Source organism: Pelecanus crispus, chromosome 3 (genome assembly GCF_030463565.1).
Source record: "Pelecanus crispus isolate bPelCri1 chromosome 3, bPelCri1.pri, whole genome shotgun sequence".
Lineage (NCBI taxonomy): Eukaryota > Metazoa > Chordata > Aves > Pelecaniformes > Pelecanidae > Pelecanus > Pelecanus crispus.
The window spans coordinates 57,776,013-57,798,268 of record NC_134645.1 but is presented as its reverse complement, the minus strand read 5'-3'; the positions used below and the strand labels follow the sequence as shown (position 1 = coordinate 57,798,268).

General features: G+C 43.6%; 1 protein-coding gene across 1 annotated transcript in view; it reads right to left on the bottom strand.

Moving 5' to 3' along the window:
- Nucleotides 1-19,037: 19,037 nt before the first annotated feature.
- The window catches only part of ADGB (androglobin), a 138,216-nt gene continuing 134,997 nt past the window's right edge, over nt 19,038-22,256 (bottom strand). Inside the window, exons 34-35 of the mRNA XM_075707698.1 lie at nt 20,889-21,072; nt 19,038-19,235 (exon numbers count right to left, since the gene is read on the bottom strand). Of these exons, the coding sequence (XP_075563813.1) occupies nt 19,038-19,235; nt 20,889-21,072 (382 nt within the window). The remainder of the gene's footprint in view (nt 19,236-20,888; nt 21,073-22,256) is intronic.

Here is a 22,256-nt window from a genome sequence, read left to right as displayed (position 1 = left end):
CACAGACTGGCCCCAGTCATCTCAGGGTCCGATTTTGCTGGCCTCCGGCTAGTATTATAAAGTGAGAATAAACGGCTTTTAGTAAGGAGCGAGCATGGTGGACAATTGGTTAACTCACCCACTAGTCTACAAATGGACACCAATTAGACCTGTAAGCACTGGTTCCCATGATGTCTTGCAGGTAGCAGACAGAGATGCAATGGACAGATTTCAAGAAAATTTGCAGGATATTTAAAAATTAGGGATATTTTAAATATCCCTCATTAGAGAGGGACAGCAGTGTTAGCCATTCCTAACTGCTGGGGTAAAAAGCCCAAAAACATCCCTGCCTAAACTGTTGCCTGGGTGCGGAAGCCACTGTGCTGCTTACCCAGACACTGTTGGACATCTTGGGCCTTTGACACAGAAGGATGCTGGCAGCTGGTCCCACCCTCACTGCACTGCTTCTGGCAGGCGTTGCTTCAGTCCTTGTGGATGCTGTACCAGCCACTGCTTGTCTCATCTCACACCCATCCTGAAAAAGCCTGTTTTTCAGACTGTCAGCCTGTACCCACTCATCTTCTCCCTTCATCGGTAACCTCTCACCATTTAATTCTGCTCTCAATCCCTTTATTCACAGCAGTAACCTAAAGCTGTCTTTTCTTCAGCCCAAAATACACCTTGATGCAGAGGCAGAAGCCTCTGAGGTCCGCTTTGCATTTGCTGCCAGCCTGAGGCAAGGTGTCTTTTTGTGTAGTCCCTTCATCAGGCATCGCTCACTTCCTCCATTCAGTTTTCTTCCGCTAAGGCCCAGCTTTCATGGAAGGCCCTAACTTGTCCAAGGATTGAGGTTTTTCCAAGCTGAAGTCAGGACAGAAGTCCCAGAGAGGTCTCCCCTTCCTAGCTGGCACATCGCTGCATGGGGCAGAGCAGGGATGCAGCACCTGGGAAGCAGAGCTGATGGGGCAGAGCAGGGAATTAAGGAAGTGTTTATACAAGAGTTTCTTCTGAGCCAAACATACCCTAGGTTTGTATGGAGGAGGGCTGAGGTCACCATGAAGCCTCATCTGACTCTCTGAGTCTTGGGATCAGCCTGCCATGAAATCCACTCCTGCAGCACCGAAGCCTGCTCCACCTGTGAGCTGCTGGTTACGGCTTCTCTAGGAGCACCTGCGCGTTGCTGAATTCACTGAAGGGAGTTAGGTTGTTAATCACTGAGTGGTTAATTTATAAGGGGAATTAGGTGCCTGGATAACCCCATGGGGTCTCACTGATAACAAAGGGCCTTACTCCCACGTCTCTCCACTAGCATCCAGTTATTGCAACTGCAGCTAGCAAAGCCCTGTGGGGAAAAAATCAGCTGAAATGAAATAAGAAAAGTGTTTGTAGCTCTTGCAGGGAGCACGGGCAGAGCAGGAAGCTGCTCTCCAGTTGCTTCAAAAGCCGTGCCAGGTATGTATGCACTGTGCAATAAAAGGTCTTCTTCAGCTGGGCAGAATGGGGGAACAAGGTAAATCTAGGTGGTGATGAGATGCATTTCAGAAGACTTCCCAAAGGTGGTAATGAAGTGAAGCTTGGCTGAAAGACTGCAGAGGGGCCGGACCAACTTTTGAATTTCCCAAACAAAAATCAAAGTCAAATAAGGACAAGCAACCCAGAGTTTATCATAATGTTAAGCTGACATGATTATTTGTAGACCTCACTGTATAATATGAGAGACTTTTTCTGTTCAGGGAAGGTGGTTATCCCGGTGGCTGGGTGAAAGTCCCCTGCTCTCAGACCCTAGAGGCAGCAGAAGCACTAAACAGCTGGAGGCCAAAAGTGGGCGCGGAGGCTGGCACTGGTGCAAGGGACGTTTGTGATGAATGCGACTTTCTTTCCATTTCTGTCAGCAATGTTTTTGTTCCCCAAACCCTGCTTGATGCCCAAAGGGATACACTGCCTGGTGAAAGGCTTTGTAGTGCATAATAATTTATAGAGAACCGACCAACAAAGTGTAAACCTTGGTGATGAATTTTATTTTAAATACTCTTATAAGTGGAAGAATAATCAGACTTCCTCTGTCTTGGTAATTCATGAGCTAGCTGACAGGCGATAGCTTATGATCTTCCCTTATAGGGCATGAAGTGCTTTCTAACAAAATTATCAGTCTTTCAGACATTTTTTAACTTGTGTAAGCTAGGCTTTTCCTCTCGGGCTTATTAGCAAAGGATGCCTGCCTACTCCAGGCACATTCTGAAAGGAAAAACACAGTATGGGATAATTTCTGTGCAAGAAATGAAATGCAATTTAACTTGGCAGTATGATGTCAGGCAAAATAATTCATTTCAAGTGAGGCTTTGCCATCACAGCAGTTGAATATTCAAATGTAGCCACCGGCCAAGAATTCAATCACCAAGGTGTCCCTTTTTCAGGCTTACCTTTTGGGGCCTGATATGCAGAGGACAGACACCTTTTCCTTGACAATTTTCCCTCAGTCACTCTGAAAATCTTAGCTAAAGGTTTTGTTTTCAGTATCACTCTAACAGTCCTTCTGTTAGTGGCCAGTTAGCAAGAAGAAAAAGAAAAAAAAAGGGGTGAGGAAGCAATTTTTTTGGTTGTTACGTAATCATTTAACTGCTGAACTTTGCTGAAAATTTGGACATACGGAAAATGTATGTCCAAAATGAAACGTATGTCCAAAAAAGCAAAACATGGGCATAAATTATTACAGTATTTGGTTCTAGATGTGCAGATATGACACAAAAGTCATAAAAACAAACAAACAAAATGCTCATTCTGCACTGTCATACTTGTTCCTTCCCTGGTATCCATGAAAGGCAGCTTTCTAAGCTGACACTTCTGGTCTGTAGCTCCCTGGTCAGCCTAGTGCTGGCACTCTGGACACACGACTTTCCTGCAGGGGACAGTTTGTGGCATTGGGGAGAGCCAAGCTGCTACGTGGTGCACACCACTGGACAGTCCAGGCACTGCAACTCTGGATGCCATGTATCTGGAGGTCAGTGCAGCATTTGGAGATGGACAAGCAGCCTGATTTTGCTCCCACATACAAATAGCGTAATTGATGGGGATGAGTTATTTCACCTTTTTCCCCAAGTTCAGACCACAATCTGTTCTGTTGCCAGGTCCATTTAGGCTACATGGATAAAGATTTTGCAAAACATCCTTGACCTTGCCACAGTATTTTCCCAATCTTTACTGAATTTCAGTGTAAAGAGACACATTCTGCAGGGGGATGACTGGGAGGAGAATAATGCTGCTCTGGTGCTAGCAGTGGGTAAAACAGTGAAGCAGATTTAAAATTTCAAATTAAATTTGAGTGTTACAGCACCACAGGAATTGATTAAATGTACGCTTTCTTTTGATACAGTTCTCTGCTCACTCTGTTGACGAGGGAGGTGCCAGGGACTGGACTCCAGTCCGCTGCTGCACAGAGAATAATGCTCCTCGCATCGCCAGGACCTCCCCTGCCTTCAGTCAGACCATCTGTGGCATGGCCTCTCCTCATTAGCACTGTCCTCATGGGGAAAGAGCACTTCAAATCTCAGCCAAAAGGTGTGTGACTGAGCGCCTGTGACAAGCAAAGCTTCCCACTTTCACTCAGAAGAGGGAAAGCCTGCACAGCGCCCATGCAGACCCGACATCATCTGCGAGCCCTCCCCTGCCTCTTGCCACATCTCATCTGTGGACAAGGGGACAACCCAGCCTCTCAGCCCACCCATTGAGCTTTTCTGCAGCACTGCTGAATGCCAATTGCCTTGTGACAACTCACTCACTGCAGCCTTGAGCCAAACCCTGCTGAAATCCTGGGGAGACCTGCTGCTGATGCCCTGGCTCCCGAGGTCTGGGATTGAAACAGCCCCATCCTCCTAAAAATACACTCCCTTCTAGCCTGAGAATACCCCGTTTGAGATTTTTTTTCTTCTTATCTCATTTATTTCTCATCACTGTGTCTGTGATTACGCTCTCTCAAGCCCTCTGTCTCCCTCTTACCAGCACGCCTTGCCTAATTCCTCCCAAGATGTTACCAGCTGGGATGCTGAGCGGCTCAGCTCCCTGTATTACTGCTGACGCAGGTGGGCTGACAAATGAAAGAGTGAGCGCGAGTCTCGCTGGGTCAGATTTATGGGGAACGGGAGAGGGAGGCTGATGGGCTGGCAAAAAGCAGCAGCCGGAGGCTCTTGATCACCCTTCCCTTTGTGGCTCCGGGCACGGAGCAATGCAGGGGAAAGACCCATATGCTTCACTGCCCTCGGCTTGCCAAGAGCCCCTGACTACCTGGCTGATCTGAGCCCTGCCCAGCGCGCTGTTACACAGCCAGCTGGCAACTTTGCAAAGGGATTGAGTGCTTTTTATTAGGTTGGTGGTTGTTTTTTTTCCCCTTGCATGCACCCCTAGGATAAAGGAACATGCATGGCGCGACTGCCTTCTCTAGCAGAAAACGCTGCAAGGCAGGGGAAGGTGAAGTGCCATTTGAAGAACGATGAAGCATGCCCTTGGTTTCTCTCCTTAGAAGAGGGAGTGGATCCTCAAATTTTCACAACATGGTCCCTGTGACCACAGAGGCTTTGGGGTCAAGAGCTAATCAGCGAGCAGCCAGGGGCACAGCTTGATTCTGCTTGTTCAAAGGCCTCACTGCAAACTGGTGTGTCCTGTATTGCTGGCATAATATAGGATGCACCGGTGAATAGAGCAAATCTAGGATTAGCCATGTTCATCTTTGCGCAGCACACAGAGAGAGCTGCTGCAGGAGGATGATGGTGACTGGGGAGCCCAGACTCTCAGGTTCACGCACTTTTTTCACTGCCATACAGGCTCCCGGCAGCAGCATTAGCACCACCATAGCTCACAGGGTGAACAACTGGGCAGGAGGCAGCAGGTCAGCCCCTGACAGATGCAGAGCCACATAGGGGTGTCTAGTTGTCCTGGTTTCGGCTGGGAGAGAGTTAATTTTCTTCCCAGTAGCAGGCATAGTGCTGTGTTTTGGATTTAGGATGAGAAGAATGTTGATAACACATTGATGTTTTAGTTGTTGCTGAGTACTGCTTATGCTAGTCAAGGACTTTTCAGCTTCCCATGCCCTGCCAGGTGCACAAGAAACTGGGAGGGGGCACAGCCAGAAGAGTTGATCCAAACTGCCCAAAGGGCTTATTCCATACCATATGGCGTCATGCTCAGTATAGAAACTGGGGGGGGGGGGTTGGCCGGGGAGCAGCGATTGCTGCTCGGGAACTGTCTGGGTATCGGTCAGCGGGTGGTGAGCAATTGCATTGTGCATCTTGCTTTGTATATTATTATTATTTTTATTATTATACTGTTATTATTATCATTACTATTTTACTTTATTTCAGTTATTAAACTGTTCTTATCTCAACCCAGGAGTGTTTCTCACTCTTACTCCTCCGATTCTCTCCCCCATCCCACCAGGGCAGGGGGAGTGAGCAAGCGGCTGCGTGGTGCTTAGTTGCTGGCTGGGGCTAAACCATGACACTAGTTAACGGGAAATGATCCTGCATCCAAGAAAGGAAACAGCACAGAGCCAGGAGGCAGGCTGGGGACAATTGTAAGAAGGGGTGAAAGGGTGTGAAAGGAGGACTTCTGCCCTGGGAAGGGAATTGCAGCATCCTTTGCTCTGTGCCACTGGAGCATCCTTTGCCTTGCCAATAGCACATCCCTTCCTCACAGCTTCAAGGGCAGAACTAGAAATGTGCCTTTTCGTAAACACAGGAGCGCTTCTCTGGCACTGAACTGGTGGCAAGACACACGTGGAACAACATGGTCCCAGGGATCAGGGGGACCAGCCACACTTCTTCCCTTGCCAGTTCTAAAGGGCCATTGGGCACTTGTCATTTTGGGGTGTGATTCCTTGTCAGAGAAACGGTTAAAAGGTCTTTTCTTTTGTTGTTGAGCAGAGGTCTTTTCTCCATTGGCATAGCCCACAGACCTTGTTCCAGCAGGAGGGAAGGGTGATAAGATGCGTGGGCTCTCTATTTGCACTGCCCATGGCGGGAGCAGGGCTATGAGGCCATGTAGCTCTCCTTCCTGCATCAGCCCCTACACAACTGTCCTGATTTTAGCACTTGGGATTTTCCTTAAGCCTCAGTCCTCGGCATCAGCTGAAAATATGGGAAGTTCACCTTTGTCCTGAAACAGGGTGGGTTTCCAGTTCTGCGCTTGGAAATGTGCACTGAGTACACTCGCAACTGTGGGAGTAATTTTACAACATGATGATTTCTAGGTGAGATGCGGGCACTCAAAGTCTGCTTTTCCTCAGAAGACTGGCACAACACCCTGAGCTGGGCTTGTTACATTGCAATTACTGTGATGAACTGCCAGAAAAGTCAAATCAGGAAAATTATACGTAACCAGCCAGTATTTCTCCACTCTGCTTTGTTACCAGCTCAGCCACCTTTCCCTGTATGTTCCTCTGCTAGTGATGCTTCTTGTGAGAAGGTGTTTCTTCTTTTGTATTTGACCAATTAAAAGAGAATTACTATGTTTATGTTCTGCTTCACTAATGAAGTGAATTTGGACTTATGTGTGAAAGAAGGCAAAAGAGTTTGGGAGAAAATCTACTCTAAAATGCAAAGATCTTGAATGTCCATTCCTGCAATGGACACATTACACGATATAACAAGTAAATAAGGCTTTAAACGGCCCTTTATCCTGTAAAATTCTCACTTAACTCCTGAGGAGCAAGGCTGATGCTGGTGGTTATTGTACCCAGGCAGGCAGACCTTTTCTGTATCTCATCACAGGGACAGAAAAACCTCAGGCAGAGAGTCATTAGTGCCTGCTGCTTGCTTAACCGTGGTTGGCTCATATTATTTTCCACTAGCCTGCGTAAAATAAATCCCGCGAGGACAAAAGCTAAAATAAACGTTACTACATACATTCTGCATTAGGATGTTAAAGTGCAGCAGAAACAAAATGTGTCGCCCAGTGCTCTGTATGGAAACCAGTGGGCAGATGGTGGCTCTTGGGGTGTGATCGAGTGGGTTTGTTTCACCACTAGATGACACTCGTGTCTCTTGAAAAGGATCCTGCCGCCCCCGACGTGGCTGCGGGTACCAGAAATGTTGAAATCTGAGATTAACCTGGTGTCGCCTCTCCAGGTGGGAGCCCCCTGAGCGCCTCTCAGACACTCACCGCTTGGTTAATGCAAGTGGTTGCACATGAGGAAGCCTCACTTTTTATTTTGCAAAAGTAAGGTGAGAAGAAAGGATGAGTTGACTTTTCAAATTTTGGTTTCCCTCCCAAGAGAAGGCAGGCAACGTGCGCTCAGCAAGAGGGTTTCTCCTACTGAGTTGTGCAGCGTGGCTATGGATTAATGAGAGAAGGCATTGATTGGGTTGTCAAAAGCATGGTGTGCCCAGGGCCCAGGTCCTGTAAGACCCCAGACTCACTATGAAACCATGGCCATGCTGCACCTCCCACCTGACACCGCTTTCAAAAGGCCACAATGCTTATGTGGTATTACTGCTAATACCCAAATTACTCTCTGCAAAACTAGGACGACTCCTTGCCACCCAGCACTCTCAGGAGACAGACACCGTTCCTGTATGCAAGTGCTCAAATACTGTAGGGTGACATGCTGTAGCCACCACTGCAATAGAAAACTTTTTGAATGATAGTCTCCATCCTGTTTCAGTGCTTGACTGTAAGTATTTGATACTGCAAATTTTGGAAAGAAAAGTCAGTAAAAAAAAGGCCTGAGATTAAAACACTGGTACAGCTTTAGGTTAACACAGCCACCATAGCAGAGCACTATAAAGGCCACCGGAAAGTGTAGAACATGGTGTTTAAGGACAGTTGTAATCATATTTCTGAAAATTCTCCACGAAGAAATGCGCATATAGTTCTGATTGTGGATATATGTGCTCATTGATGCCCTGATAAATACTGAAGGGGCGAAGACCCTGATTCTCTCAGAAATAAGAGAATACAACAACATTCAAGCATAGCCTGAGATGCTAACCCCGTCCTCTGATTGACTTGAACAGGCTGGTAGGGCCATGCAGAATCCCATGGGATTGTACTTCCACAGATCTGCTTGAAGATGAGAGATTTATGGTTTTTACAGCTTAGCAAGTGATTATAGAGATAATGGGGGCAATTTGTCAGCAAGCTAACCTTTCCAGAAACTTCCTAATATGAAGACCTTCCTCTCACATTGTGCATCTTAACATGAATAATGATAGTCTCATGAATTTTGCTATTTCAGGTTTTCCCTGGCTTGTGGTCTTTGTTTCCTCTTTTTCTACAAAAATGGAAAGCTGCTTCCCAAACACGTTTCCTCGCTGGCAGTGCTGGCCAGGCAATTAACAACTTCACCTACAATCAATACACAGAGTTTTCCTGAGTATATAATGCAGTAGGTAAGGAGATGAAGATAGATTTTTGCCATGTAAGCTTTCCACAATAAACCTGAGTATTTGCTTCTCCTGCAGTAAATCTACTTACCTCCTTTTAATCGTGATGATGAAATCAGTTAAAGATATTTTACTTGTCTGTCCAAAAACTAATGAGGAGAAGATTTACAGGCAAGCAGGATATTCTTGAATTCTTGAATGGAGACTCAATAGACTTGAGCTAGCCCCTAAATCTGCCAGCCTGAAAACTCTAGCTAAGACTTTTACAGTACTGGGAAAGTCTGAAAATACTCCAGACCACCGATCCCTTAAACCTTACTTTGTTCCTGTGGCAGAACAGAGCAAAAGCTGTATGTCTGATTAGAGCTATTACCGTACAAAGGGGAAACCAGTCCATATTAAGGAGCCAATTCACAGGAACAGCTTGTTTACTTTCGGACAAACAGTACTGCCTATGAGAGCCCGGTCTCAAGCACAGCTCCTGCTGACTCCAGTGGGAATCTGGTATGAGTCAAAAGTGGAGGCTCAGTAGTGTTCCACAGAGAAGCATAATCATAATTATAGCAAGGATTATAATTTGAGACTTTCAAAGTCAATCAGACTGCTTCTGTTAATATCAATAGCTGTCTGGTGGCTAAATTGCCTAGACTAATTCTTTTTTAACACCTCAGCCATAAGACTCATCATTAGACAAATGCCATATCCTAATATATACTGCAGCTTAAACACAATGAGAGCTTCAATCTGTTTTTTAATCTCTGTGATATTATGTCTTGTTGCCCACATACTGGGGAAAAAAAAGTTTATTGTAGGCAGAAGACTGTGCGGACTGTTCCCCATCAGAAGGTTCTCACAGTCGTCTTGTCCCTGAGAAGTGATGGGCTCCTGCAGACGTTTGGTGCAGGCTGACACTTGAAAAATAAGTAATAAACAAAACTTGAAACAAGTGTAAGTGGTTTGCTGCAGCTCTCAATGCTGCAGCACAAAAATTTGCCGAAAGAAAATAGCATACTAATATTTATCAGATTCATAAATGGAAGGAAAAGGTCAATCAGCTGTTCAAAAACCTAAGCATCCCCTGGTACGATTCAACTTGCTTGTACAGTTAGTTAGTCAGTGCAAGAGCGCTTCAGGGGAGAAAACACACCTCACTTATCCCAATCCCCCATTTTCCTCTTGTACAACATGCAGAGTGTGGATTTGGTGTCCCAGCTGAAGAACCCGTCCAGGGCCAAGCAGATGCCCATCCAGTGGAGATGGCACTTGTACTGTGTCTTCATTCAAGGTGCGGGCCTTCAGGTCACGCTCCTTGTTGGCACAGGCAAGGTCAGCGCCTGGAGCTGTCTGTAATACTTTTACACTTGTTCGTTCCCTGGATCAGTCTTAAAGGCAAGCCCTGTACTTGGAGATGGCAGCCTGTGTTTTCAGAACTAGACCCCCCCAGCAGTTAATTCAAACTGGCCTGATTTTCAGTGCCCCAATTTGAAGCAAGTTCCTCAGCTCCTCGCAAAACCAAGTAATTTTCAGTTAGAGACCTACCTTTTGGTAACTGATTGGGAACATTATGACCTGCCTTTAAACTGTAATGTGTTACAAAATTAGAGGGACAATTTATGGGACAGCAGATACCTCCCTTTGCAAGTTACTGACTCCGCAGTGCATTATATCCTTATAATGAGTCAATAAAACAAGTCACAGCTACAGCACAATGCATGTCAAGAGGCACAATGGACAGCAGGTATTTTTGATGATTTACTCTATCAGGCTCCTGAACAAGCACTTGTACTTTTTGGAAGTTCACTGTACTACACCGTACAAGGTAAGTGACTATCGGTATTTCAGCTGCACCTCTTGTACTGCAGCGAGATCAATACTGTGCACCGTCGTCAACCTTGCTGGCGCAGAAAGGTCAGCTGAGCAGTTACCTGGCCTGAGGACAAGCGCTGAAAAGAGAAAGTAGAAAAGTCTTCTAGGACTCAAAGGCTCTAGGCAGCTGAAGCTAGACACAGATAGCGTCTGCATCCACGGGGGTTCGCAGCAGCGAGGATTCATCCACGGTTAGCTGAGCAGCGTTTGAGGTTTATCGTGGAGCAGTTACACATACGGTCCTCGAACGGGCAGAGGGCCTGAAAGCCACACAAAATCTTTCCAGTTCGCACAGATTCATTCGCCTTCGGAAGTAGAATGGGGCAAGACAGGGCACAGCTTTGAAGGGTCTAGCTGCAAGCACTAAGCTTTTGTTATTTTGCAGACCAGTGCCTTTCAGTTATTATTTTTTACTTTGTTTATTTGTAGCGCTACTCAAAACTGAGTACATATTTTGCTGTGGGGTAAAGAAAAGGCTAAAAAGATAGCTACCCCTGCCTGCAGTCTCTCAGAAATAAGCCCAGGTCAGCTAGAAATTCAGCATTTCTCTGTCGTAGCCGCCGACTGCTCAGAGACCGAGCGTGGCGGAGCCCGGCCAGGACCCGGCTCTGGGCAGGACCCCCCTGGGCTCCCCCGGCCCGCCCGGCTGCAGCGCGGGGGCCGCTGCCCGCGGCCGCGGGGGCAGCACCGCCAGCGCCCCCGGAGCTCCCGCCGGGGCCGGGGCCGGGGACCCGCTGGGGCGGGCGGGGAAACGCCTCCCTCGGCTGAGCAAGTCCGGCCAGCGCTGCCGGGTTCCCAGGGGCGGCCGGGCCCTTCCACGGCCCGCGATGCTCCTGCGCTGTCGAGCCTGGCCTTCGGCCGGGGCCCCGGCGCAGGCCGGGGAAGGCGCTGCGGGCCCGGGGAAGGCGCTGCGGGCCCGGGGAGGGCATCTGCGGGCCCGGGGAGGGCGCTGCGAGCCCGGGGAAGGCGCTGCGGGCCCGGGGAGGGCGCTGCGGGCCCGGGGAGGGCGCTGCGGGCCCGGGGAAGGCGCTGCGGGCCCGGGGAGGGCGCTGCGGGCCCGCCGCTGCCAGAAGCGGGAGCAGGCCGCGGCGGGCCGGAGCCTGAGCCAGCTGAGCTCTGCGGGCAAAAGCGGCCCGTACGGGCCAGGGGTCTTCACTAAACAGCACCTCCGGGGGGAGAGACTAGCACACCTGGCCCGGGATCTCGGGGAGCCTCAGGCTTGCGCTGGGAGCTAAGCTGGTGGTGGAAAGAGACTTCTTTTTGCAGCACGCTGGAAAAAAGTAGATCTCACGAGTTTGGCAAAGCAGCGCTGGGAGCGCGCTCAGGTGATTGCCTGGTTTGTATTTTTCTGAGACTAGGAAATGCCTGATATGGGGAGAAGGTGTTAGACTCCTCAGAACGACTGTGAAGCTGTCATATTTTGTTTTAATAATAAAACATTTTAGATTTTTACATGAGAAAACAGCAGCATTAGGGCTACACAAAAAATTACAAGCCATTTAGTAAGCTAAATACTCTCTTAATTACCTTACTCACAGTGTATATTACCTGTTGGAATTGACACAATTCACATCTCATTTTAGAAATTCCTCCAGGCAACAATCATCATTATGAATTTTTAAAAGTGGCTGAATGACTCAGCTTCCAGATTTAGTTGGCCACTTATGCATTGCCTCTACACTATCTCTGCTAGCCTTTGATTAAAAAAAAAAAAAAGACTGTGGCACAACCTTTCTGTAGGTTTCTATTTAAAGGCATTTCCACTTTATCTGTATTACTTCCCCACCTAGCCACGTTGCTACCAGGGTGACAATGTGAAGGCAGCAATGAAACCAGTGGAACCCGTAGAAAACAAGGACGGAACAAGGAGACTTCGGGCCCTGTAGTAGCTGAAAGCAAAGTACTTCACTGGACTGTCAAGGGTGATACCTCACCATGTCCCACCCTGTGCACGCTACTGGTGAAGTCCTGGCCTTTATCAAAACTCCAGCTGAATTCCAGCGAGCAGGGACTTTATCTTACCAAATGTCTCACACCTGATTTGCAATTGTTCTGCACTGCACGTTGGCCCTGTTGTACCAGTGCTGACTGTGTGTTAAATTATATAGATGATCTGCTCAGCACACGTGCTGATAGATATGTGGGAGGACATAACAGACCTCTAGCTCTTGCTAAGGTCAGTGAGAAGACTGGAAATAGAATGCCACCTCACCTTGACTTGCTTTTCTGTGCATCCAATTTGTAAATGGTATGACAGGGAAATGCACTCTTCTCATCTTAGCCAGGTTTCCAGATTTTCAGTTTTTTACTTTTGTGATGAATAAATCACAGTCTTTAAGAGAAAGCAGATATGGCTATAGATGGACAAACACCCTAAACAGCACTTGAATATCTCGGTCTATGCATAAATGGTATTTCAGAGCACCAATTATCAAAACAGTTTCCATCTGCAACATTGCAGCTGCAATGTGTTAAGCCAGTAATATATATGGGAGAAAAAAAGAAAACATTCAAAAAAGCTAAGATGCCAATGATGTCTTTGAAACTGTTAACACTGAGTAGTTTTGGTGAAAGCCACTGAAGCAAGGCTGAGAAATGTGCTTTTGGGAAGCCAACCTTTTGCACTGCAACAATAGAAGCATTCCCTTGCTTTTTCTAATGCTTATGATGATGACAGGGAAGTGCTGTGAAACTCATCCTATCGAGAGTAAAGACAAGGTGAGAGGAAGCAGCTTCTGATTCCTTCATTAGCTGAACCTCGTATCCCCTAATGCCCCATTTTTGTGGTACAAGAGAGAAAAGTGTAAGTATAAGTATGTATTTCTGGTCTCTTATCTTTCTCCAGTTCTCAAGAATCATATTTCTACAGGATATGTAAAACCCTGTGACATGTAAGTTTTCATCCCCCTTGTCTACCCAGATGGCTGGGAGTGGAGCAGCTTTAGTCTTTCCTGCCTTTCTAGATCTCTGGTTCTAGCTTCTGCCAACAACTGTCTCCAGAGCCAACTCAACGTTTGCAGTAGTGCAAAAAAAAAAAAAGAATTTTGTGTCCTTAAAGCTTGAAGGGGCAGAGTTGCATTGTGGTCTCTGGCATGGGCAGGGTAGAGGAAGGATAGATTTTTCATTGCCCCTTTGTGCCCTTTTAGGCACTTTCTGCTTTCTCTGTGTCTGAAGTAGTTCTGGTTGCTCCTCGCCATGGCACAGCTGATTGCTTTGATTGCCTCTGTACCCTGTCTGTAGCTGATGTCTTCTGGTTTTTGCCACGTCTAAAATGTCCATCCATGGAAGGGAAATTATATCTGGGACACTCGAGGCAACAAAATAGCGGTCTCTTTGTAGCAAGACGCTTCATTTATCTGACATATTACCAAGTTAAGCCTTACCAACATCCCTGAACATGTAGCTGCTGTGTCCCGCCTTCTCACATGTTCCAGCTTTGCAACGAGCTGGCTCAGACCTGGAGTCAGGCTCTCCCTTGCTGTGCTCTATACCTGTTCTTGTGAGCATTGCACGGTGGCCCCAACTCAAGGGTAGCTGGGGAAGATGTATGTGTTGTCCTGCTGAGTGGAGCACACACCCACAGATCCACTTCAGCTCTCCCAAGCTGAGGGTACAGAATCCAGCTATTGCTTTCCATAGATTGTGCTGCACCCACGGGGCTACCACGTGCAAGGCAAACACCTCTCATGTGTCCCCAAAAGAGCGAGCATTTTGGTGCTCGCCCTTAGGGAGAAGTCCAGGTGTTGCACAGAGGAGCCCAGGTTTCAGAGAGGTGCACGCATCCAGAGCTGACCTGAAGTGATGTGTCCCGGCTACACTTAGGCCTGTACATTATCTCATTCTCAGATTAGCCTGCCAGTTCCTGAACCTAAGCACATTCTTATTGCCACAGAAATCAAAGGTCCCGAGTCCTACCTGAGCACCCCCCCATCTCTTTTATTTTAGCTCGTAACATCTTCAACACACCTTTCTTTTGCGCTATTGTCTCACTTCATACGATGCAAACTGCTTCCTCTCCTTCCCCGACTTTCTACTTCTTTCCTGTCTTTGCCCTCCTTTGAGATGGAGGACAACAGCATCTTGTTTTCTGCAAATAACAACAATATTTAAATCATTGAAACACTACCTGGACTGTGAATCTATTAGGGCTGATTCAAGAAATGAATGAGAGGAAAAAAGGGCTCTGAAAGTGAGCTTTCTTTCATTCTGCAAACTGCTGTGTGATTATGCGAAGCTGTTCTCTTATGTTTTCTGCCAGACAAAATATGTAGACGCTTTTCTTGCCTTTTGGAGGGGAAATGCTGTGCATGTGCATAAATGCTGTGTCTCTTCCTTGAATTAAAATGAGACCTTACATAGCTGGTAAATTGCACATTGCCGGGGTGAGCAGGCTGGCAGCTCAGCACTGAGCCTGATTTCACAGCACATTGCTTGTCTCAGCAGCGAGGCATCCTGGAACGGGCTTGGTCTGGTTTTTGGTCTGTAACTCATTGTGTAAATGCCAGCCAAGTTAAAGCAAAGCAGATGGGACAAGTCATGTGAAGACTAATGAAGCTACTTGCGTTAAAAAGTAACTTTAGATATGTATTTTAATGAAAAAGATCCTTTCTAGTTCATAATAGCTGGTCAAAAGAAAAGGATCAAGCAGTGAAAACCACTAAAGCTTAGCAGAACACACCTACAAAGAATTATTAGAAGTGATTAATTCTTTAAAGAGTTAATCCCCGTTAAACTGAATTATCAAGTCAAAGACTTAATTTCTTTCTCAGGTACCTGCATCGCTTTGTGAATGCTACCTTTTCTCCTAAAGTGTAGAAGTAAAACAAGCAAACTCTAAGGAATTCTTTAGGGATTATTCACAATGCAATCTAACATGTTGAAAAGTTTTCACTCTCCTGTGGCATTTGCAGTTTCCATCAAAACTTTTCAAATCTTCTGCTGAACAGTGACATTTTCCTTTGCATAACTGGCTATACTTCATATGAAAGAGAAATGAGTATCAGGAATCAGTACAGTAAACAATTTTTTTTTTTTTTTTACCACTACAAAAATGCAGCTCAACCTTAAAGATGCTCTGAAAGATGTCCCCCTGCTCTAAAGAATCTCTAAATCTTTAATCAAAATTCCAGTATAATTGTAAAATATTTCCAGTATTGCCCTGAGCTCTGAGCTCATCGGGTCTCTTAAACTGCATAGCTGGTCCACAGGAAGAAAGCAAGGCTTGTCTCTCGCATGCCACCGTGCCGATTCCTGAAACTGTTTCTCCTTGTGCAAGTCCTCAGCAATGACCAGATACTATGAGACTGGCCTGCTGCATTTTAAACACAGACATTGGAATTAGCTCTGTTTGGCTCATGAGTTGGAGGTACTTAAGGTGTGGGAGAATCACACAAACACAAAAAGAAAATCTTACCAGAATATTGGAGACCGGCTCTGTAAGAAGCCCACAATCTTCTGCCAGGGACAGATCAGGGTTTCTGTCTCTGTACAGAGATGGCTATTGCCATCCTCTTCTTCAGGAGTAAGACTTAGCATTTCAGGGGAGAAGTATGTAACTCTCCAAGTCACAAGACAACTAAACTGCAACATTTAGAGCTCGACATAGTTAATCTGTGCCGTTCTTCATATACGGAGTCCTTCCATGAACAGAGTCTGTGTAAGTGACAAACTGTGCAAACTTTCTCAGGGATGATTTTAGAATTAGAAGAAATGTAGGAAGGCAACTGTTCAACCCCTGCTCCCACTATCCCACATCCAAACCCTCTCTTCTGTGACTTGAAGCCACCAGATACCTGGTAAAATATGCTTTGATGCAGCCATTCCTCTATTGCACCTCCAAAACAACTGTCATCTTAAAAGATCAAGCAAGCATGTCTTGATTCAGAAAAGCTTTCCCTATCTATTCTGTTCTGTAAAGGGCTTGACCCCATGTTTCAGTCCTTTGCTGAAGTTCTTTACTGAATAAGAAAGCATGTAATTTAAAGCTTACGCCCCTACTGAATATGGCCCTGAATGGCCAAGCTGAGTATAAGCAGGAACGATGACTGTCCAAATTCCAGAGCTTTTATTACAGGAAACATTAAGAAAGTATGAATGCTTGATGCAATATGGCATATTTCTGAAATGTACAATCTGTAAAAACAGAATTTGAGCAAATTCTTGCACTGAATACAGGGAGTAAATTTCCTTTGATATAAAGGCTGGTTAAGTTTCATAAAATTATGGTCCTTAAAAGCTGTCTTATTCCTAAAGGGCAAAAGAATAAAAGTGCTTTATTCATGTGAACACACAATTTGACTGTTGGGCAACTTGGACTACAAACTGGAGGCAACAATCCTATCAATGAAAATGCAGTGTATAGTTTTACTTGTTTGTTTTTCTTACAGTGAAGTGCTAAACATGATGGCTCCTTAAATTACTGCAAATGGCTGTTTTGAAATACAGTTACATTTTGTTTTAGTTTTTGTACATCTTTCCCCACTAACTTAGCCTGTAATGTAGTGCACCATGTAAAAAGCTGCTATGTTGATGTAAAACTGATGCAGATGAAATTTCATCAGTCATCTGTTTTTGGGTCCAATGTATGTAAATTCTTTGGCACAATCCAAACAAGGACTTTTCTCTCCCAGGCTCCATTACCAGGTAAGTGGCTATTTTGTTCTTCTGGAATATGCACAGGGATTTAATAAAACTGCTACACTGCTTCTTGTAAAACATTACGTACTCCAAAGTACATGCAATTAAACAGTGTGACAATCATTCACTCCCTCATAATATCTGCATTGTTGAAATGATAAAAAAGCCAATAAAGACATTCACAAACCACACAGCAGATTTTGACGATACTCTTTAAAATGAGGAAATTATGAAACTTAGAATTGTGTGTAACATCAGAACTAGATTTGATAACATAGATCTGAGTACGCTGTGTCTGAGTTTGTCAGTTTATAGCTGATTACATGCAGGTATGGGTTGTGATCATGCAGATTATTAGCTGAATTTTTGACATTTAGATGTCAATTATGCTGGCTTTTGGAATTGGATTGATTTTTACAACAGAATGTCATTATAGCGCTTGCAGTGACATCAAGAACAGAACTTCAGCTTGATCTTCCTCTACAGAAGCTCATTAGAGATTCACATAAGAAGACAACCAACACGTGCTATTGCCATGGAAACAAGATGGAATATTATGAAGCAGTACAGCCCATATTCCAAAATAGAGAAGACAAAGACAGAGCAATTATAGCACAAGACTGACAGGCTTTTTATTTGCAGCCTGTATGGGTCAAAGCAAAACTTAGCTCCTGCTCTTTGAAATAAAAATCACCAGTGCAGTTTTAGGCCTCTGGTTTCAATTCCTCCTTTTCAAACATGAAAACTCAAGCCAGTTAGTCTATTTTATGTTGTATGAGGAAGGAGGCCGAATGGAGGCAGAGGCATCACAGCAGGTGTGTAGGTGTGATGATGTACAAAGAACAGACATCACAGAACTGATAGAGGAGTGAGTTAAGTTCAAGCCAGGAGCGAGGTACTGATAAAACAGAGGTGACCAAAACCAGCAGAAGCTGAACACCTGGTATGTCATTAAGGTGCAGAAGAAAGGCTAGTTTCAAAGGCAATGGCTAGCCAGTACCAGCGGCCAGAATGCAAAGGATAAAATTTCTTGTGATTTGCATTAAATAGGTGAGTCTCATGGCTTCTAATGTTGCCTAGATAATGAAATGCTTTTGGACATCCTGGACATATTGTATGTGTGTACTATGTAGGCAGCCCAACTTCCCAAGCTTCTGCTTGTGACTACATACACAGAAAGTTCTTTAAGCCATTTAAAACAGCTCTGTCTGGTCTATAGAGAGTTTTCACCATTGTAAGAGTTTTGACCATTGTCTCTGACTACAGAGTGCTAGCTAGTGAGTATGAATGCACGGGGTTTTTTGTGTTTGAAGACAATACCAAAAAATACAGGAATTCTATGCTAATGGAAGCAAGAGCTCAGAGGAAGTATTTTACCCTTCATCTAGAAAGCTGTGATCACCACTTCATTCACACACTGATTCTACCTTTAAGGAACATTTTTAGATTCCAGCCAAAGCTCTAGGAACTGAGGGTCTATTGTAATCACTTTGAGCAAAGCCACTGTGGGCAAAACATAGCTTAGGAAAGATAAACAAAGAGAGTAACAGGGTTATAAGGAGTACTCAACAAGCCTTGGAAGGTTGTGCCATGAGTTTGCCACTACAGAGAGTTACTGTGAGATTCAAAACCCGTAAGAGAATGGTGAAAGAGAAAAATACTACAGTACACAGAAAGCTTGTGAGTGCCTGGTGAACCAGGCTTTGGGAAGCCTTCCAATGCCTGCATATGACATGTGGGGTATGCCACTATTTAGTTATAAACTCCACAAATTGTCATCCACTTCAGGAGCTCATGTTTCTGCTAAGTTAAATGACTTCAAAACTGACAGGTTACATTCACTGTTTCAACTCTGGGTCATTCTTGACTGGTTCTGTTTTGATTGGAAAAAAAGGACAAAAGACACCGTGATTTTGGGAGAAGAATCTGAAGGGAATATGAATTTTTGTTGCAAAATTTTATTCCAGTAAAACATACAAACTTTACCACTAGTGAGTACCTTTATGAGAAGCAAAATACCAAACACTTTGTTAAAAAGAACACTAGATCAATTTTTTTCACTAGCACCAGGCAAAGAGATAAAATGTGATATGGTTGACAAAAATACTGGAAAATAACAACCATTCTTTCTCATCTTTGCATGTGAACTTTCTTTCCCAAACTGTTAAATACAATTCAGCAGTGCTAGCAATTACTTTTTTTCATTAAACCTTTTCCATGCTTTTTTTTGTGTGCATTTGGGCTTTTCGTCTCTTGCTCTGCTTGCTGGACTGCTTCATGAGCTGCCAGCTCTTCTTGTTTTCTGCGCTCAGCCTCTAGCAGCTTACTTCTGTATGCTTCCCGAATGCTGTGAACTCTGCCTCGTGTTTCATCTAAGGATGCCTAGCCAAAAACACAAAGCAATACGCCCCCCAACACATGACTCTTGATTTCATCACAAGCAACCGCATCCTTCCTGTTATGATTAACTTTGTGACTCTCTAAGTACAGGGAGAGCATCTCTCTTGTTCTTTTTACGTGTATTTTTATTGATTTGGCACAGTGACACAGCCACATGTCAATCTTTTCACCATGAAGAAGTAGAGAAAGTTCATGAAAATCCTTTTTGAATTGCTGGCATAATAAGCTAATTGTATGAAAGGAGGATAGGGCAACAGACTAGTTACCCATCTGGGTCTAGTCTCTCTTCAGTTACTGGCTTGCTTTGTTGTCTTAAACAAGTCCTTAAAACCTAGTTTTCAGAAATGCTGAAATGGCTTAGGAGCTCTAGTCTTTTAAGAGACTAAGGGAGCCTAAATCACATTGACCTTCAACGAGACTTGGGGCAAGTGGGACTTGGACACTTCTGAAGACTTTTTCCTTTACATTTTCATCCTGGGAAATGGGGACACCTGGATACCTTTATATAGTTCTCTGTGGTCTACAGATGAAAAAACTGTAAAAACGCTAATCAGCACAGTATGCATATTCACAAGTAACTCTCATTTTAAATTTGTACTGTGAAATATCCTTAATGGACATACCTTCTAGAAAGAGATGAGGAACTATTCTTAATAAAACTTTGTGCTTCTAATATATGATGCATATATATAAAATACATATATATGATCCAAAATCACGTGGACATGCATTCTTATTAGGATCAGTCACTGGTAGAGGACTATGACTCCTTGCAGACTTGTAGTTAAGGAATATAAATCAGGCTATCTGGGAACTTGTTAATGAGATGTTTTCAAGTGATTTCTGTAAATAGGTTGGTTTGATGTAAAATTATTTTTACCGTGTCTTATCCAGTTTTAAGAGCTCTGAATAGTCACCAGCTGATTTCTAGTGGTTATTGTATCACCACTGTGTAACAAAACATTTTGTTCCTGTTGACACTCAAGGGTTAAGCTGATTTTGTTAAGATATTTGTACCAATTTCATATGCAATGTGTTGGCTGAGTTAATCCTAACAATGGATCCTACACTAATGCTACCAAATGTATTATTTATAGACATGTTTTTTTAAGGATTAGTAATTCCAATTTTTTGTTTGTTGGCATCATGCAGATTCCACGAAAACTGTGTTCTCTAACTTTGCTGTAAGACACATTAGGAGCAACTTGCCCGCCTATGTAAATTATCTTGTTCTTTACTACTTTCCAAAAAGCCTGATACAATTCTATAATAAAAAAAAAAAATATAGACAAACCGCAGATGCTTTATCTAATATGCATCTGGTCATGCATGTCAAATGCTCCATTTATTCTCACTTATAACTATCCTTTTATGATGAAACTCTTGAAATAGTGTTTTTGCAAAGAGCTGTATCAAGAAAGTACTAAGAATATCATATTAAGGATGTTGTGTAGTACTATTTTTTTCCTCTAGAACCTTTAGTTTTAACCTTTGCCCAAGCAAAATTTCAAGCTTGTTTGCTGTTTCTAATTATTGGTACTGCATACAAAAGTCTTGAGAATGGTTGATCAAGATATTCATATTAGTGGTGGATATCACAGTAATAGTTACTGGAAAGTAATCTTGAAAACCTACCTGCAGATTCTCATACATTTCAAGTATATTGTGCTTCAATAAAGCTCTGGCTTTTTGTTCTTTTTGTCTTTGTTCCAAAGCCAGCTCTCGAAGTTCCCTAAAATGGTTGATTTTTTCTGCTTTACTCATCTCTTGCTGTTGAATGATAGACTCATTTCTTAATGCAGACTCAGACATTGTTTTTCTGAAGGAAATACAAAGATATTTCTCTCATTTCAAATACAGTTTTGGGTGTTGTATATTTTGCTTAACACCTATATGCATGTATTTGGCTTATACACTGCAATGTCACCGTTGTATGGTTAGATACGATTAAGAAGTCACTTTTCCTCTGCTTATATATAACACCAATGAGAAAGTACATTCCTGACGCTGGGTCTTCTTATACTTGAGTGGCTATTTTAAAAATATTTGTAAAATCATGCTCATCTTTGAGCATATGAAAAACTCCTACATGTGACACTTATTTTTAATTTTCACGACATATCATATTTCCAGAAATTTTTGATATTATAATTAATCATTGAGACAAATGTATTTTTTTTTTTTCTTGCTGTTGGCATAATGGCAGCTAAGTGGATAATACATTATTAAAATTTGACTTAAATGCCTAGTGTAAAAGTCAAGGAGTCAGAGACAAATGAAATGCTTACAAGACTCAAGCCTGTGGAAGATATTTTGCCATATTTTCTACTGTTTTAATGTTTTTCACTTCAATATAACACCAGTTTCCCTTTCAATTTAAACTTTAATTTGGGGATTTTTCCCAGCATGTTTTAAGGTCTTTTGAAAATCAATGAGCTGCATAAACACCACACTGAATACAAAAGGACTTAAGCATTAACTGGGTTCTAGCTGCAGCACAGCAAACATGCAGGTGCATGTATATTAGCTAGATAGGTTCATATCAATACATGTAATAAAGAATATAGTTCTTTTGAATAAAGAATATAATCAATATAATTATTTAAGCTATTAACTATTATTATTAACTGAACTGCATTTGTTAAATATATTATTTGAATCTAGCATCACATCCTGACAAACTTCATATGCGCTTCTTTCAAGAGGAGCACTGAAATGAACATATTTGCCTGCACATGCATTTTCTTCAAATTTTTATGTCACATTCTCATTACATGCAGTGCAGTGATTCAGCTCCTTTCACATGTATTATGTTAAGGAAAGGACATAAATTATAAATGGCGGTAGGAAAGCACAGATTTTAAAACACATCCATGCCAGGAAAATCAAAGCTGAAAACTATCTTGATGCCATCTACAATTCTGCATTTACTACTAAGTGATTTTGTGTACACAGCATAAAGGACAGATAAAACATGGGCTGGGATTTTCACAGCAACTTTAA